Source organism: Fundulus heteroclitus, chromosome 1, assembly GCF_011125445.2.
Source record: "Fundulus heteroclitus isolate FHET01 chromosome 1, MU-UCD_Fhet_4.1, whole genome shotgun sequence".
Classification (NCBI taxonomy): domain Eukaryota; kingdom Metazoa; phylum Chordata; class Actinopteri; order Cyprinodontiformes; family Fundulidae; genus Fundulus; species Fundulus heteroclitus.
This window is the reverse complement of record NC_046361.1, coordinates 23908003-23926450: the sequence shown is the minus strand read 5'-3', so window position 1 is coordinate 23926450 and position 18448 is coordinate 23908003. Positions and strand designations below refer to the sequence as shown.

The following is an 18448-nucleotide window of genomic DNA, read 5'->3' as shown; positions in this document are numbered from 1 at the left end:
CTTTGGAATAGTTCCGAATGCTGTTGAGTGTTTTAGTGTGTGTGTGTGTGTGTGTGTGTGTGTGTGTGTGTGGTGTGTGTGTGTGTGTGTGTGTGTGTGTGTGTGTGTGTGTGTGTGTGTGTGTGTGTGTGTGTGTGTTTGTTGGGGGGGAGGGGTTTCACAAGACTTACATTTAACTCTAAATAATCACAATTTATTTAGTAATGACCTGGAAAGTTATTATGAGAAAAAATAAGATCTTTTTTTATCTAGGTTTAGACCAAAACATTAATAAACATTATTAAATGTTTGCACTTAAAATATTCAGTTACTTTACCATATTCACGGTCAACACACATAACTAACAGCTCATAAAAAGGTGATGAATTGATAGAAATAACATGATTGTTATAAATATCTATAAAAACGAAACACTGGCAGCAAGCCTTCGAAGTAGGTATCTTTTTCTGTTTCATCCTGGACCCATTTCCTTATAATTTACACAATCAAAAAAAGCTTTAATGCCCCTTTGATGAAAATATATAAAATGTTACATTGCCAATTAGTTTTTTTAATGGTCTGTTTTTCATCCATCAATGATGATTAAGAGACTTTTTAAATAACTGCAGAAAAGGATCTAATTTGTAGCTATCCTGAGAACTTTGTTTTATTTTATCGTCACGGTCTGTTTGGTTCCTTTTTTTTATAGATTGTGTTCTATGGTTTTTCCAATTATTTTCTTTGTTAGATTTATCTTATGTTTGGTTAAGCTTCTTGGAAGATTTATGCTGCATTTGACTCAGACTACATAACTTGGATCTGGGAATGCTGTCACAGCCAAGTCTATACCATTCCTGATGGAAGTTTTAATAACAACAACAACCTTTTGTTGTGGATCAGTTATTATGAATATAAGCCAATAACAGTGATTTCTCAGCATTATGCATTTGAACAAGCCAGTAACATACTCAAGAACTATTTGGTCAACAAGAAAGAAAAGCATGAAATGCAAATAAACAGTGTATTCATATGATTTAGTCTATTTCACTTGTTCATTGAATATTAAAACAAGGCTTTCTTTGGATTTCCCATTGACTAAGTCAGAATTCTGGTTCCAAAAGCCATTACATTGTTATTTTCCCACCTGGAACCTAGATAATATGATTTCAAAGTACAAATTGAGTGCATCATTAGCTCTATGTTGCAAGATTTCCTATCTTTGTAGAATTTGATCACCTAGCCAAAAGTAGTACTTCCAAGTTTTGTTAGTTTATTGTTAGAGCCTTTGTGTTTAAGTCACTTTTCTTGTTAAGGATTTGTAACATTTTTGGCAGTGTTTTATTATTCCAGTCAATACATCGCATTACTGCTTTTTGGTGTGTTTGAATAGCAAACACTTCAGTATTGCTGTAGCTCCAGCCAAACCAGCCTGCCAAACATTTTTGAGCATGTAAAAAAAGAATCGTTGGCATGTGTGTTATAATTCTGAGATACAATATTTGAACCACTGCTGTTGAATTTATACAATCCCAACCATCTGGGTTATGTCGGGTGGTAGGTTTTACAAATGTTGCTACAATGACCCAATAAAATCTCAAAATCTCACTTAATCTCATGATATGCTATGCTGACACGATATTGATGCTTTGCTCACAAGGGAATTCCGAATGCTTGGAGTGGTTTCATCTGACAATGGACTACTTTCTTTGAACACTTTTTGAATTATTCAGCTAACAATTGTTTAACGACCTCAAGGCACTCTGTGTGGAGCATTGGACAGTGATGTCATAGAAAAAGCAGCTTTGTCTCCTGATGCAGTATCAGCCTGTAAATGTTACACACATTTTGTAAATGCACTATTGCACTACAACTACAAACTAGTGATAAGGCTCGAAATCTGGTTGTAGTCCAAAACACTGAGTTCCTTTACATCAGGATTGAAAACCCACTTGTTTAGAGTTGCTTTCAGTTTTTACTTGATATCATTTAATGTTTGTTACTGGTCTCACAACCAGTGACCGTTTCGATGTGTTTATGACATTTTTATGTTTTCATGATTTGAAGCACTTTGAACCGCCTTGATGCTGAAATGTACTATACAAATAAACTTGACTATTGAAAATGGGGCATCTAATATGCTACACACACACACTTCGTTATTTGCCAATATCGATATAATTTTAGCTTTTTAGATGCTTTACTGTCTTGGTTCCTTTGCTACGTGACATTTACAAATGTAATATTAATACAAAGAATACAAACTACTGCCTACTCCTAACCTACCTACCTAACCTGTCTAGGTATAAAGGCTTTTAGGTTTTACAAAAAAGTAAACATTCACTTTAACAAAAAAATATTTTCAAGGTTCCAACATAGTTTCTGATTATACACTGAGATATTAAGAGACCTTCCCTTTGGGTTTCTGAACATATTCCACCAACTGTTTATGCTATAACTGCAGTGAAGGCATCAATACAACTCCTAAAATCCATTTTAGATGTGTGTTGGCTCCAGTGAGACTATGCATAGCTGAAAGTGACAGACTGAAACACATGAATACAAATTATTTTAAATGGACCTGTACTGTTAAGGGAAAGTAGTGGAAGTGAAACAGCAGAACTTGTTTTGAAATACCTTTTCTTCTTATCTCACCATTCTTGTTTTTACAGAGGCTTACTGGCTTCTTTTATCCTCACAAATAATTAATAATGGAAGCTCTAACTTTCATTGTCAACACGGATTTGAATTAATCCTCTAAGAATAAGGAATGAACATGTTTATTGAAATTAGGTTTGCATTGAGACAATACTGACATAAAACAATGCATTGACTCACCTGCAGGTCTGGATTCTCTTCATGCTGTAGGTGGGCTTCCTCTGCTGCCTCAACCAATCTCTACAGGAGCACAGAAAATAACATTATAGCTTCAACAGAAATGTGAATTAATTCGCAGTTTAAAAGTAATAGGCAGGAAAAGCTCCATACAGAAATAATATGTTATGGTCATTGTAAGTAGCTGTTAGCACCACAATAATATTGACACTAAAGGACAGAGACAGACAGAGAGCAGGCAAACATTTGGCAGTCTCATAAAAAGAAGCCATTTTCTTTAATGCTTCAACAGAAGAGGTAATGACTGCCCTGAAACCTTTGAGCCCAGTGACGCCAGATATCATTGGTTTATGCTTTTTACACATGCATTTCTCCTCTCAAGCAGCTTTTGTCATGCACACTCAAAAACAAGCACAAGTGAAGTCACTCCATTATCACCCTCTTGCTGGTACCGTCTACTGTGTCTTTGGGTTGGGTCTCACTCTTGCTCACTCTCTCTCTCGACGGTTACTGTTTTGTATTTTTACTATACCTTTTAATATTCTGAATTTCAAAAACAGAAAATCCCAAACATGGAGGGCCTGTGACAGATCAAAGTAATTAGGTGATACCTGCCAGAGAGGACCTTAAGAGTGGGTTGAAAAGAGGTTGGGCTGAAAGTCTACTAAGCTGAGAAATGGGTAGTCTGGAGGTCCAGTGAGCCAATACAGCTCATTGTGAGGTGACACAAGAAGACCCAGACAGAAAGTAAGGCATGTGTTATAAGTTTATCGAAGGCTTTTATCTGGCACCAGAACCTGTCTAGCCTTAAAGGCTAGACTTGCTTTTCTATTCTCCTTTTTATTCTCAAAACAGTTCCTTTAAAGCTAAATTAGGCATTTAAAACTCTTGAATTTGGATTTCAGAGGGAGCCACACTAATGAAATGTTTGATTAATATAGGCTTTTATTCATCTGATAAAACTTCATTCTCAGTTCCCTTAGGAATATATTCATGTTGTATTTTTGTTTTTTCACATAATTTGCTTCTACATGTAATGTTAAAATAGGTTCATTATTGACTCGTTATTGATAAGTGAAAACTTTTGATATAATCATCAGTGTTTTTATTCGGGTTCTCAAAATGAATAAGATTTATATATTTCCTTTCTCTTAAATATACAATAAGATGCCTCCTGATTGAGTAAAATAACTGACTCCTTCCCCTTTACTGATAGTACTGATTCTGATAAGAAAATGTGATTTAATTTAGATGGGACTAATATATTGCTGATACATAAAGGTAATGAATCACATCTATATTCTACTACGTTAAATGCTCTACCATTTATGTGTCTTTATTATCACTATGATACATAAGAAATTGTGTTACTCTAGTCAATTTTGTGACACATTAACTTTATTGCTGGGTTATTGAATGTGGTGGAACTTGTGGGTCAAGCCACATGTACCTAAATGATGGACCATGTGGCTTAATTAGTGTAATTTCTTCACTACTGCAATGGGTGAAATGAGATCTTATGCCTCAAGATCTCTCGAAATTAAATGTCGCTGTAATTCTTTCCTTAAGGAAATCTGTCTGTCTAAAATAACTATCCCATTTTAGTCGGCACAACACTGTCTGGCCTAATTAGCACTGAAGAAGCCCTCACCACTTTTTGCATAGCAGCATTTTGAATACCAATCAGCGACACAGAGACATCCAAGACGCAGAACATTTTGTAGGCAGTGTTAGAAAATATTGCTGTATATTGAAGCTAACTTACATTCCAAAGTTTGGAAGCTTCTGATGTTATCCTACATTCACTCCTAAAGATAAATGGTTCCATTGGATTTTCTTTATCGGTACCACAACAATCGAGGTTGAATACATGTGCTTGCCACCATTTGCAGATCTGTATAAATCAGAAACATTTTAAACTATATATCCTTTCCTCACACTTATAATTATGTCTGGTTTCTGTTGGCCTTTCATATCAAACCCCACTAATGTATTCAAATATATTGTAAAGTTACAAAATGTGAAAATGTTTACGGAGTATAAGTATTGTTCCAGTCACTCTATGTCCCATTTTGCTTAATTACTACATAGGCTTCACAGCGGGGGGCTTCTTGGGTAAAATTAGACCTCTCCCCATGAGATCTTGTGATGTTAAAATGTCATCATATTTCTCATATAGAGAAACTCTGTGTGGCGAAGCAGCTATCCAGTAGCAGTCAGCATGACTATGTCTGGCTAAATTAACATTGAGATGGTCTGTACCGCTTTTAAACTGTTTGTTTGCCAGCATTTTTGGAACCCATTCAGAAAAGCAAACAGTGACAAAGTGACAGACAAGTCAAAAAATGTTTTGTAAGCAATGTTAAATTATCTGCCTGTTTACTCATGCAGAAGTTTGCATTCAATTTTAGGCCTCTTGTACAAAGCTAAAAAAAAAGAATGATACTGTTCACAATTGAACTGTAATTATTTCTGGCTTCCCATCCATTTAGAAAATCTTTATTCTGTGGGTGAGACCCAACAAAGCATACCATTTGTGTGCCCATTTGAGCCTTAACTCAAAGTATTTTTTTAAGGATTCAAGGCTGCATTAGATTGTATGTTATTCCGAGATCAAAAAACTGATAAGACCTGAACAGCAAACTCTACATAATGGATATCCAGCAAAACACATGAAACATTTGTTTGTGAAAACATGCAAAGGGGTCATTGTTTGTTATGTGTGGTGTCAGGATGACATTCTGTTGGAAAATAGCTGTTTTTAAATAAGTCAGTCACTGCCTCCATTACTCTTCACTGATTAAAGGCCTTTAAAAAGATACAGTTTTGGTTTTGCCAAATCTTTACCAAATCTATTGGCTGGCACTCTGACCATTTGGCCAGTTTTGGGCCCCCCCTCTGGGCCCAGGACAACTGACCCGTTTGTCCTCCCATGTCGGCGGGCATGGTGATGACATACACATTGCTGCTTGACAGGAACTTGGCCGAAATATCATAATATGAGTTATAATGAATTCAATCCATGGGGTTGTTCATTTTGCTCTTTTTGGATTATTCTTTTCTGATCAAGGGGTTTGTCAGACTATGGTCAACCAAATAAATCTGAACCTTGGTACAGTGTGAAGCAGTGTGAAGCATGGTGAACAACTTAATATTTATTTTTTCACCTTCTTCAGTAAAAGAACTGAATACATTTTGTATTCATGTCTTGCTTTGGAATAAAATGTACAGTTGTTATAAAACCATATAGAGGGATAGACTCAGTAGAAGACATTGCATAGAGCATTAATGCACAAATGGCACGGTAGAACCCCCAACAGTTGCCAAAACATTTGTAAAAACTTGTTCTTAGTAACTTGTTTGGAAAGTTTTACACTGAAAAATATGTTTTTTTTTTAAATATTATCATATAATACCAAAGATGAGGGACCAAGGTGATACTTTGCAGACCTTAACGCTAAACGATATCTTCCAAACAATCACATGCACACTTCTCCTATTTTATAAATATAATGTGATGTTCATGGTGCATTTTCACTGTGACCAACTTCTCTCACTCACATCTGGTCTCCCTGCTTTGGAGTTTTGATAATGAACTTCCATTTCACATTTCCATTCAAATAGATTTCACCGCTAAACTACTGCAATCAGCCATCCTATTTTAGCTGAGCAATCGCTGTGTGTTGTGTTGTTATTATGTGTGTGGGCAAGCTGTTTCGGGAAGCAAACACTGTAATCTAGACTCTAGCAAATCATTTTCGTCACCATAGCAACACACCTGGCCATTGCATATTGTTGCATATTTTGTGATTGGTTCGATTCAGATATAGAGTCATGTTTGCATTTGTTCCGCTACCTTCTTGGTCTCTGACAGGTTGATGGAAAAAGGAAGAGCAGAAAGACCCAGAACATCTTCCCAAAAAGTTTGACAATATATCACCATGCTCTAGAATGCAAACTCTGTGAATTTGTGCATGTTCTCATTGAGATGTAGAAAAAAAGCAAAACACAGCTAAAAAAAAGTATATCTGCTGCATATGCAAGATACAAACACAGATAAGCATGGTGGCTTATCAGAGGTGTCTAGTAACTAAGTACAAGTATTTTGTTTCCTTACTTAAGTAGAAATTTTGGTTAGTTATACTTATTTTTTAGCCTACATTTTACTTCTACTCCTTACATTTTCATACAATTATCTGTACTTTCTAGTCCTTAAATTTTGAAACTAGTCTCATTATTTGGTAATATGTCTCTGAAGTCTGACATTTTGCACTAATACTTATAGGCAACTAGACATCAGATTTTCTGCTCTGTGAAACCCAGGTTAAAGTGGAGTCTTGCACCTGTATAGACCTTTCATATATTTGCATTGTACTAAATTGCACTAAGTTTGTTTTCAATGGACATATATGTGGGTGAAACAGCCAATTCCCTTTTTTTTCAATATTAACATCATACTGTACAATTATAGTAATGGGGGATATAGTTTTATAGCCGGTCTAAACATTTCCGAGGTCAATGTAACTGATGTTGCCCTATCTGATCACTTTCCTGTTACCTTTGAAACCATCATTTCCAATGACTCATTTAGCCATCATAGGGACATCATAAGAAAACACAACTTTAAGGACAATGACATGGAAACTTTTATCCGAGCTTACTCTACTACTTCAACCTTATGCTGCAACTCAGTAGATGAGCTAGTAGATAAATTTCAGTCTAAAGTCTCAGACATCATTGACTGCATTGCTCCAATTAAAGAGAAGGCTGTTTCTGGGAAGAAAAAAAAATCTCCTTGGAGAAATGCTCCAGTAGTTAAAAGTGAAAACAGGGAGTGTCGAAAAGCTGAAAGCAGGTGGAGAAAGACTAGACTCCAGGTCCACTATGACATCTATAAAGAGAGCCTTTACAGATATAACTTAAAACTGAAAAATGCAAGGGAAAATTTCTACTCTGAGATTATTAATACAAACATTAATAATACTTGTGTTTTATTTGCCACGGTTAACAGGTTAACAAATCCTCCTGTGTCCGTGGCTTCTGAACTCCACTCCACCAGGGCCTGCAGTGAATTTGCTAACTTCTTTACTGAGAAAATCCTAGAGATTAGAGGATCAGTCTGTACATCCATATCAAGTTCAGAACCAGAGCTGTCTCCAACTAGAAATTATCTTGACAAAATGTCCCAATTCAGCCAAAAACAAACTCCAAAAGCTTAGAGGAGATTATTCAGCAGCTAAGTTCCTCCTCCTGCTGCCTTGATGTTCTCCCCACAGTTTTCATTAAGAAAGTTTTGCCTGTCATAGCGTCTGATTTGACTCAGATAATAAACCTTCTGTCAGGTGTTTCCCTCAGTTTCTAAAAACAGCAATTATCAAACCACTGCTGAAAAAGAACAATTTGGACAAACTACTACTCCAGAACTACAGGCCCATCTCAAACCTCATCTTTATCAGTAAGATTGTTGAAAAAGTTGTGATTGAACAATTAAACACCTTCTTAACAACGACCAGCCGCTTTGACGTTTTCCAGTCAGGTTTCCGTGCTCACCATAGTACTGAGACCGTCCTTATTAAAGTGTTTAATAATATCCATATAAATGCAGGAAGAACCACAGTGCTGGTATTATTGGACCTCAGTGCAGCATTTGATACTGTTGATCACTTTATTCTGTTAGAACGCCTGGAAAACTGGGTCACCTATTCTGGTACAGCACTCAACTGGTTTAAATCCTACTTAAAGGACATGGACTTTTTTGTGCCAGTAGGTAACTTTACATCAGAGATGACAAAAATCACAAGTGGGATTTCTCAAGGGTCCATCCTGGGTCCCCTCCAATTCAATATCTACATCATAAGCAACAACAACATCAGCTACCATAACTGCAGACGACACACAACGCTACATTTCTAGGTGACTATGAACCCATTCAAGCGCTGAGTAAATGCTTAGAAGAAATCAATGCATGGATGTGTCAAAAATTTTCTTCAATTGAATAAAAATAAAAGTGAAGTAATACTTTTTGGACCAATAGAGGAGCAATCAAAGTTAGCACACAGCTTCATTCGCTTCAGCAAGAAACCACCAAGCATGTAAACCAGATGCCTCTGATGCTCAAAACGTGTTTGGTGTGAAGGCACCATAAGACAGTGAGAACGACGATTATCTGGTTTTCTTTTTATGTTGTTATTTTTTTACTTCTGAACCCAGCAAAATTTAAATCAATAACAAGAAGGGAGATATTAGAAGGGATGTTTTATAAGAAACAACACAACCAACAGACTGTCAATTTAAAACAGAACTTGCGTAGAAAGAGTGTAGTCAGGAGCATAATCATAATTCAATTTGTTATATAATGAGCATTTATACAGATATATTATATCTTCTATTATCATATTATCCACGTAGTCTAACTCAGTCTCCAGCAAAGCTAAAGGTAAAGCTCTAGGGTAAATATGACTTCAATACTAGTAGGAATGTTTTCAACAGAAAAATATATTAGCAATAAGTATATACTACTCACTCCTTTGAATCTCAATTTCAAGATATCACCCAGATGAACAGTCCAGGTGGTGTGTTAGGTTTTGAGTAAGTTTTACTGTGAGTGTTTGATGGTATGTGTTTCTCCCATAAATTCAAATTAACCTGCCACGTCTTTTTATCAACAAGTGGTCCTGCCAGAGCATATGATGCAGATTAAAAAGAGAGGAAATTACTTTTCGTCTCTGGTTGTTCTGCCGAGGCTCAGGCTTACGAGATGACAACAGTAATTAAGCTGATACAGTCAAGAGAGACAGGCCCTGTTGTCTACTTGAAAACACACACCTGTTTGAATGCAAATGCACACTTTCATGTGCATTCAGTGAGGGAGTTGAGTTAGAAGCAAAAGACACAAAGGTAAGAACACTTGCTTTGGTGATCGCATTTGATGGGTTAGGAATCCCAAAGTTTTACCTTAAAGTGAAAATAGATTTATTAAAATTAGATTTATGTATTATTTCCCACAATACACACATATACTGGAGATACTCCCAAAAACTCGAGATTGACTCCAGAAAAATGCTTTTTAGAAGGCACAGCTGGCAAAGGTGTGTGTGTGTGTGTGGGGGGGGGGGGGGGGGGGGGGGGGACAGATGGGTTCATTTTTTCTGCCTTTAATTCATTCATTCTAGGCTGGAATAAGGTTTCTAAATATTTTCATTTATGTATAAAATATTTTTGTTTTGACTAAATAAAAATTTTTGACTACGACCTCTGATGTTCATTTAGCTGCTCAAGTAAAATATCAGAATGTCCAGTCTTTAGGAGTCTGGTGCACAGGGAAGAAAAGAGAATATGAAGATTAGTTGTTTTTTTTTTTCATTTATCTGAGGATGACACTGGAACAAGTGCAGCAGGAAGAGAATCGTATAATCCCCTTTCAGAGCCAGGTAAAAGGCAAAGCAGCCACTAATGCTTATCAATGCAGCTTTAAAGGTTAACATCAATTAGCTAGTGTAAAAGAAACAACACATTCTCTTTTGGAGAAACAGTTGAGCTTGGTGGCTGTGACAGAACAGATGGGAGCAGAGAGTTCGGCTCACAGTCGGTCAGAGAGAAAGGAGGAGGACACAGGAAATCTTTAGCTGAAGGCATCCGCCTCGGAGCGCAAAGACTGTGTGTCAGAGGGAGGAGACAGAGGGAGCCCTCCCCATTGTCATTTTTTAAGAATGATGATCATTAGCAAAACCAAGTGCTCTATAAATGCTGTAGTGTCAGACGACAAAAAAGTGAACACAAGTGAATAATATCCACTGGCACGATTGGAAAGTATCCAGTGACTCAGGTTGGCCAAGTTTGGCACAGTGGTGCAGAAGTAAACTTCCGATGTAACCCATCTTACTCAATGCTTTCCAACTTTTCGGAGAGACATTTAAACGTTAACTATAGAGACAAGAAGAGAAAGTAGGTGATTCAGGGTCATGTGACCAAAGAGAGGGAGGGAGAACACAGCAAGAGGCAGCACAGAAGGCAGAAATGACCAGGTAACAGACCTAAACACATCAATTGTCCATGTAAACATTTCTAGTTTTAATTACCTCGTGTGTAATAATTTATGCCTGTATTTATTGAATCTCATGTTGTTAGTCTTTGCTAAACAAATTATGTAAATACATATTTTAAAATACACCAACAAACTTTTATTAATTGTTGAACTGACATGGAACAGAAAAGGTGTAGAGTAGCTAAATACAAAGGAAAGTTAAGTAAATCAAAGTAAAAGCATTACAATGTATTTTTAATACAGAATGTCAAATTAGCTTGCTATTAGCTATTTGCTGGCCTCATTGCTCACCCCATTACATCTGTCATGAAACAAAAGAAAAATCAAACCAACACTTGAATATAACAGTAGTGTAGTAGTAGTAGTTTGCTACTTTGGGAACTGCAGAACTTGATGTAATGGAACCATGACTTCTACTTACTACCAGAGATAAAAGGCTGTAGCCTGTTACCTTAAACAGGGGATCAATACTTTCAATGCAGTGAAAGATATATTCTGCAAAGAAAAGTAAGTAAAAATTCCTAAACAAGAATATAAAACATTATGAGCGATACAGGCAAGGCTGGCACAATTACTAATTAGGTTTAGCAATTTTTAACTCATCTCCTGTATTTTTAGTTATTTATTTATTTTATTTATTTATTTATTTATGTTTTTTTGGGGGGGGGGTGTATTATTTCACATCTTGTAATTATGTTTTGCCAATAGATGGACTCTCTTGTTTACTATCCCAAAAGTTCATTAACAATCCCCCTCATTTAGCTGTCAGCTTGATTGGCTTATTGTTGTTTGTACACCTCACCTGCTGTGTGGAAGATTTTCTGAGGGCTGAAGCCAATGACCTTAGCAAATGCTATTCATTATCCATGCAGCAATAAATCCATCAAAGTTTCCAGAAGTTGTCATGTGCAGCTGAGCTATGCTAAAAGCAACTGTCAGAAAAGCAGAGGTAGGTTGGCTCACATACATTATTGACCAGTGCCAACGTCTCTTGCTTTCTTTTTGCGCAGCACATTAAGCTTTGACTCAACACATTTCTGAGGGCAGTGACCTGAATCTCAATGTTCTACTAGGGTAACCATGAACAGGAGCCCATAAGGTAGAGTTCTAAATAGACCTATTTAAAATCATAACCAGAGGTCCTGTCTGCTGCTGCTTTAGCAGACACTTTAGCAGATAACTCCCTCTTAACTTCTTTTCCTGTCTTTATTGTTTAGAGATGTAGTTTTCTGAGCAACTTAGAGCAGTTAGGGTGAGCCCTGAACATTTAGGACTCAATTTTGCTTTTTCAGGTTTATTTTCTTTCCTATAACTTCATCAGATAGGAGAAGCAGTTGTCTTCCATAAGACTTTATGTTCCGATCAAGCATCAATTTGTACCCACCTTGAGGATGTTTTGTACCAGCTTTGTCAACTCATGACTAAGTGTATTTTTTGACAATTCACTCAATCTACTGTAAGAAATGTGTCTCCAATAAATAATATTTAAAAGGTAATTAAAGAGGTGATAATCTGTCATATTTCATAGAAGTGGATTTGCCCAAACTGGGATCAAAACAATGTAAATAGAGATATTTTCAGAAAATTAAATTTTAATTAATTATGGATGATGGGTGGTGGGGCAATCATAAAAGTTATTGTCCTGTAAATACCCATTATTTACTTGTTGTTTTCATGTTTAAGTTGTATTATGATAGATAACCAAACTTTCCATCTTGTCCATGTGGAGCTAAATTTTAGCATCATATGTTAGGTGAGGTTTTAAGGTTAGAGCTTTTTTTGTTTGTTTTTTGTTTTGTTTTTTAAGAGCAGACATCTAGACTCCCATTACTATCACTGCTTATCATGCAAATTCAGAGTGAGAGATTGCTGAAAAGTCAAGTGACTATTTGGAAGTGACTGGGCTTGTTTAAGGAAATATTTCTTTGTACCAATCATTTTATCAACACTTATTGAATGATGTATTTTGTAGGATTTTGTAATTTTAATTTTTTAATTATACAATTAAATCAAATATTATGTCAGATTTAAGCGTTATTTTGATAATTTATCCCCATAGCTCATCGGAATAATTAACTTTCACAAGAAACATGCTGATAATTGTTAGGTACACGGGTGCAAAGTGTTTGGTCTACATGTATAAGATGGGGGTTGAAATCAGCATAGAAGTGAACAGCAGCAAATTCTGCAAAGAAAAATCTAAACAATGAGGTGGTAAAAAAAACACCTCATTGATCAAGATCAGGATGTGAACAATCAGCTGTTGATGAGTATGGAAGCCATAATACAAAATAGCTGCAGTATAAAAAAAAGTAAGTTGACCTACATCAACGACTTAATGATGTACAGCTGCTTCCTGGTTGTAACAGCAAATGTTAAATAAGGTTTGGCCTCTTACAGTAGCAGGGCAGATCCTTTGGGTCTTGGTTCTGCCAAAAGTTCAAGATTGGTACAATTGGCTTGGGTCAGCCCATCAATAGTTCTAGGGACAGCAATTAATATTCTCATAGGAGCCAAGAAAGGTTGCAGCATCAACAAAATAGGAGAGTGTGCTCTGACACTATACTTCCTCTGTTTAACAGATTTAAATTGGGTCCAAGCCAAGTAGGCAGAGAGTAATATAGAGTCAGAGACAAAGAGATCAAGGAGAAACGTCAAGCCCCAATAATCAATAGTTGACATTGCTCAGTAGTTTTGCTGACCGAAGAAAATATTAAGTTCTCAACCCAGCTCTATCACAACAATGCCATCCCCCCACACCCCAGTCTTTGTCTCACACTTCCTCTTTCCTCATCTTTATTTCAGTCTTAGACTGAACACTTGACCTGTCTGTTCTTCGTGACATTTACCTTCCTCACCTGTCCTGCCTACACGCTTATTTCATCTTTCTAAAAACCTTTCATTCTTTGTTCTTTGATTTCTTGGTGGTGGAAAAAAACAACATGAGTGGAACAGAAGGCTGGTCTGACATCAAATGGCTATACTTTGCCATCAGTGGTTATCAACCTCATCATGAACCCCCAGAGATGTGACAGTGTTCAGAGAATGAGGACCGCAACTGAAATGGAGAGAAAAACTGCAGGAGTGCGAGAAGGTCAAGGTATAGTTTGCTAAAAAAAAGTCATAACCTACCCGAACCATATCCTATTTAACAATATCAATCAGTCATTTACTCAATGGTAAGCTTGTGTTTTCACTGCATTTTAAAGTGATGACCCTCTTTTATATGTAGTGCAATGATGTTGACAGAATGTAAGACAAAATGTTGCTTTTGCTGCAAAATTAATTTTAAAATTTCAAAGAACAAAATACTAACACTTGATAGTAAATCAGTGCTTCACAGTTTTAGAACTTTTAAGCACATTTTAAAATCCAAGAAAAATGACCTCCAAAATTACCTTAATTACCTTATAAAATCCTTAAGTACACCTTCACTCATAAAACTTACCACTAAAAATACAAGGATATCCTTCTTTTCTTAAATCATCAGCAAAAACACTAATGATTATTGTGCCTTGTTTGCCAAAGTTAATAGGTTAACAAACCCTCCTATGACTGTAGCATCGGAATTCTACACTTCAAGGATCTGTAATTAATTTGCAAACTTCTCCACTGAAGGCATTAAGAAAATTATAAGAGTAGTAACAGTAACAATGCTGCGTCTGATCAAAAAAATAACAATCTTGGACAAAATGACAATTCTACCAAATCAACTACAAAAAGTTCAAAAGGAAACCATAAATCAATTAGGCTCCATTTGTATCCACAGCGTTCTTTAAGAAAGTTTTGCCTGTCAGTATCTGATTTGATTTGCAATAATAAACCAATTCTCTTTGTCAGGAGTTTTGCCCCCATGCCTTGAAAACAGCAATTTTCAACCCACAGTAAACAAAAGACCAGTCTGGACAAGTTGTTATTGTAAGGTTCCAGTCCTATTTCAAACCGTACCTTCATTAGTAGTGCTGTTTAAAAAAGCAGATTTTTAACAATTAAATACCTTCTTAACAATGACCAGCCGCTTCAACATCTTTCATTCAGGTTTCCATGCTTACAAAGGTACTGAGACTGCCCTAGTCAAGGTGTTCAGTGACGCCAGCATAAATGCAGACTGTGGAAGAACCACAGTGCTGGAATTATTGAACCTCAGCACATCATTGAACACCGCTCAATATTGTACATTACTCGAGTATCTGGAGAACATGGTGAGTCTTTCTGGTACAGTACTTGACTGGTTTGACACAGATCACATGTGGGGTTCCCCAAGGTACCATTTTGGACCCCTACCTATTCAATATCTACATGCTCCCACTCACTCACATTTAAATAAACAACAAAATAAGTTACCATAACTATGAAAACAACACAAAGCTCTATTATATTATAATAACACAGGATGACTGTGAACCCAGTCAAGCGTGAGTAGATGCATCGCATTTGAAGGGGGTGGAGCATTCCTGGGTCTCTGTTTGCCATTGGTTGGGAGGGTGTAATGACTGCAATATTAACCTACATGGCTAGACTGCAAAAGGAAGGAAAGCTGTTATTCTGTTGAAATTTTTATTTACCCTTTTTTTTCATTGATATACATCAATGAAAAAAATATACATTGATATACAACACTTTTAATGTTCTAGTTGCTGAAATGTGCTATACAAACATACTCACCTTGTCTTGCATTTAATAAACAGATTTAACAAGATGCCAGAAACATTCCTCTGAGATTTTGGTTCACTTTGACATGGACGCATCAGGACTAACTTATGCTACGCCACATCCCAAAGGTTCTCTATTTGATTGAGATCAGGTGAATCTGAAGACCACTTGAGTACACTGAACTCATTGTTGTATTCAAGAAAACTGGTTTGTAATTATTTGAGTTTTGTGGTATGGTGCATTATCCTGCTGGAGGCAGCCATTAAAAGATGGGGCTCTGTGCTTACATAGGAGTCTATCCATACCAAAATTTAGTTTGGGGCATTCATGTTGTTTAATTCTAATGAACTAAATAAATTGTATTTGCATCTTATTTTTAATCTATTTTAAATGCGCTCTTCAAATTGCATGTGCCTAAAAAAGTAGTGTAATTTACCCTTAATGACAAATGTGAGAAAAGTTATAAAAAATCTATTTTAATTATTTCTTCATTTTTTTGGAGTAAGCTTTGCTCAGTAGAGAATAGTTTCATTACAGTCTTGTTACTATATACATACATTTTAGAATACAGTTTGGCACATTAATCTAGAACATATACTGTAGTTTCAAATGCAATTTTATAGCTCAATATTAAGTTCAAATGTGTGATGGTAGTTTTCTCCCAAATGGAAAATATTTGTTTTTCATTGTTTATTTTTTTTTTTAGTTCCTACAAATCTCAAAGTGATAAAATTATAACTAAGAGAAGAGAAGTAATGGAAATAAGCAAACAGGGGTATAAAACTTTGGGGAATAAAAACTACACCCGGAGACATGTCCTTTAAAATCCCATATGCATCCTTTAATTTTTACCTTAAAGAATGCCAGTAAGAAATGTTCAACTTTTCACAGTGACAATCATGCTGATTACTATAGAAGTGTAGCTGCCACAGGTAAATGATATCACCAGGTACAGAGTACAGACCAAAAGACATTACAGGAGAAACAGCGCTAGCAGCATGGCATCCACTCTGCTTTGAAGTGTGTTTGTCACATGAAACACAGCCCTGCTTGACTTCAAAGAGGACATTACAATAGCTTCATGCCTTTCAACTTTGATACCAATTCCTTTACCGTTTCTTACCATTTACCACTTTCAGATTGCACATAAGATTTTTTTTCAGCAGCACAGACAGTAAAAGAGGGAAGGATGGGTGGGGGCAAAATAACATCCCGTTGATTTAGTAAATGATGAAGGTAGTAATTAAAACGCTAAAATAATAGGCTAAGATTCTTCCTCAGTCGAAAAATAAATTAATTAGTCATAACATTATGACTACTAAAAGATGGTGAAACCGCTTATGCTGTTACAATTCACTATTCTGCAAAAGAAGCCTGCATGTTGGTTTTCAAAAGAATGCTAATTGTTATTTGTATCCAACCAAGAAATGGCGGTAACCTCACATAAGAAGCCCTGCTTCAAGCACTATATCAGTTCTGGACATTTATCAGCTAAAACTGCAAGAGAATACCTCCCAGAACCCAAGAAAGAATCCAAGGTGACAACTTGGTTTCCAGGATATGTGGAAATCTAGACCCCATACCACAAATACAAAAAGGCCCAGAGTATCTACTGCTGTTAGCATACTTTCTAGGACATTAACAATGATTTTATTTTATTTTTTCCTGTGTGACCTAACTGGTCAGAGCATTTTTGGTTGTTAAAAAGAGACCACCGAAAGTTTAGAGAGGTGATCAAAATGTTATAACATATTATAGTAAACACAGGATGTTTTAGAGGAGTCATCTTAGCTGGTTTTCAGTGGCATACATATGTTGAAAACAAATCAATAGAGGTTTAACGTTAACATTAGGTGATCATAATGCCCTGCAATGCAAGTGGACACCTGACTTCCCACAGCATAGAAGAAAACAAGCAAGTAAGCATATTTGAGCATTGCAAAAACACAGCTAAGACGATGATTATTTGAAATATGGATTTTCTTTTATTTAGGAAAGCGGGGAACAAACACCTCAGTGCATTGGCACCTTAGGGTTTTAGTACATGAAATGATATAATTGTCAAACCTAAAGTGGTATCTGGGATTAAAACATAATTCTCTCAAAGACAAACCTGTGGACTACTTCAGATGATGATTTCAAGACATAGGACATCAAAATAGTCTCTTGCTTCTTCGCAACAACAGGCATGTGCGTCTTACCAGGTGGTAAATATTACAGCAAAGTTGAAGAAGCCCCAATGCATAGCAGAGGACATCACCTTACCTGTAGCTATGAATATGATCAGAAAGGTATTGGATAGACTTGAAACTATACGTCTGTCAAATAAACTTTAGGTATGCCAATTGAAGACATGTCAAATGACATTGAATAGTCACAATCAGAGCTTATTTTGCCTTGCAAACATAACACATAAGACTGTTTTAGTGTCATGATTTGGGTTTTGTTTTGGTTTATGTTTATCATTTGATCAGCTATTCTTGTCTTCCACCTCAGGTTTTGTCTGGTTTTAGATTGTTCAGCTTCTTTACTGTTTTAATTTATCCGATCTTTGTATTTAGTTCTGGTCTCCCTTCAGTGCTCTGTGTAGTCTTAGTTTATCTTCTATCTTAGGTTCGTTCTTCATGGTTATTTATGTTCTAGGGTTGGTCTAGTGTCTGTTCCTTTCCACGTGTTTTCTGTCAGCTTGTTTCCTCCTGCAGCCTCTTTTCCCCCTCTGATTACATCCACCTGTTTATGGTTAATTGGCTCACTCTCTCCTTTGTTCTCCTGCCTTTTTAAGCCTCCCTCCTATGCCACTTCCCTGCCAGTTCATTGTCAATTCTAGTCATGTCAGTTGTGTCTGTCCATGTCAGGTCTCCGGTGAGTTTAAGTTCCACATTTTTTCCTGTACTGTTTACTTCTGGATAATTTAAGTTTGCCACCTCCCGGTATGAGTTT

The 18448-nt window shown here is 36.3% G+C and overlaps 1 protein-coding gene across 2 annotated transcripts in view; it reads right to left on the bottom strand.

Moving 5' to 3' along the window:
- The window catches only part of cacna2d3a (calcium channel, voltage-dependent, alpha 2/delta subunit 3a), a 186614-nt gene that overhangs the window by 128963 nt on the left and 39203 nt on the right, over positions 1-18448 (bottom strand). For both annotated transcript variants that reach the window (XM_036138420.1, XM_036138425.1), the window contains exon 4: positions 2815-2874. In XM_036138420.1, coding sequence (XP_035994313.1) covers positions 2815-2874 — 60 coding nt within the window. The remainder of the gene's footprint in view (positions 1-2814; positions 2875-18448) is intronic.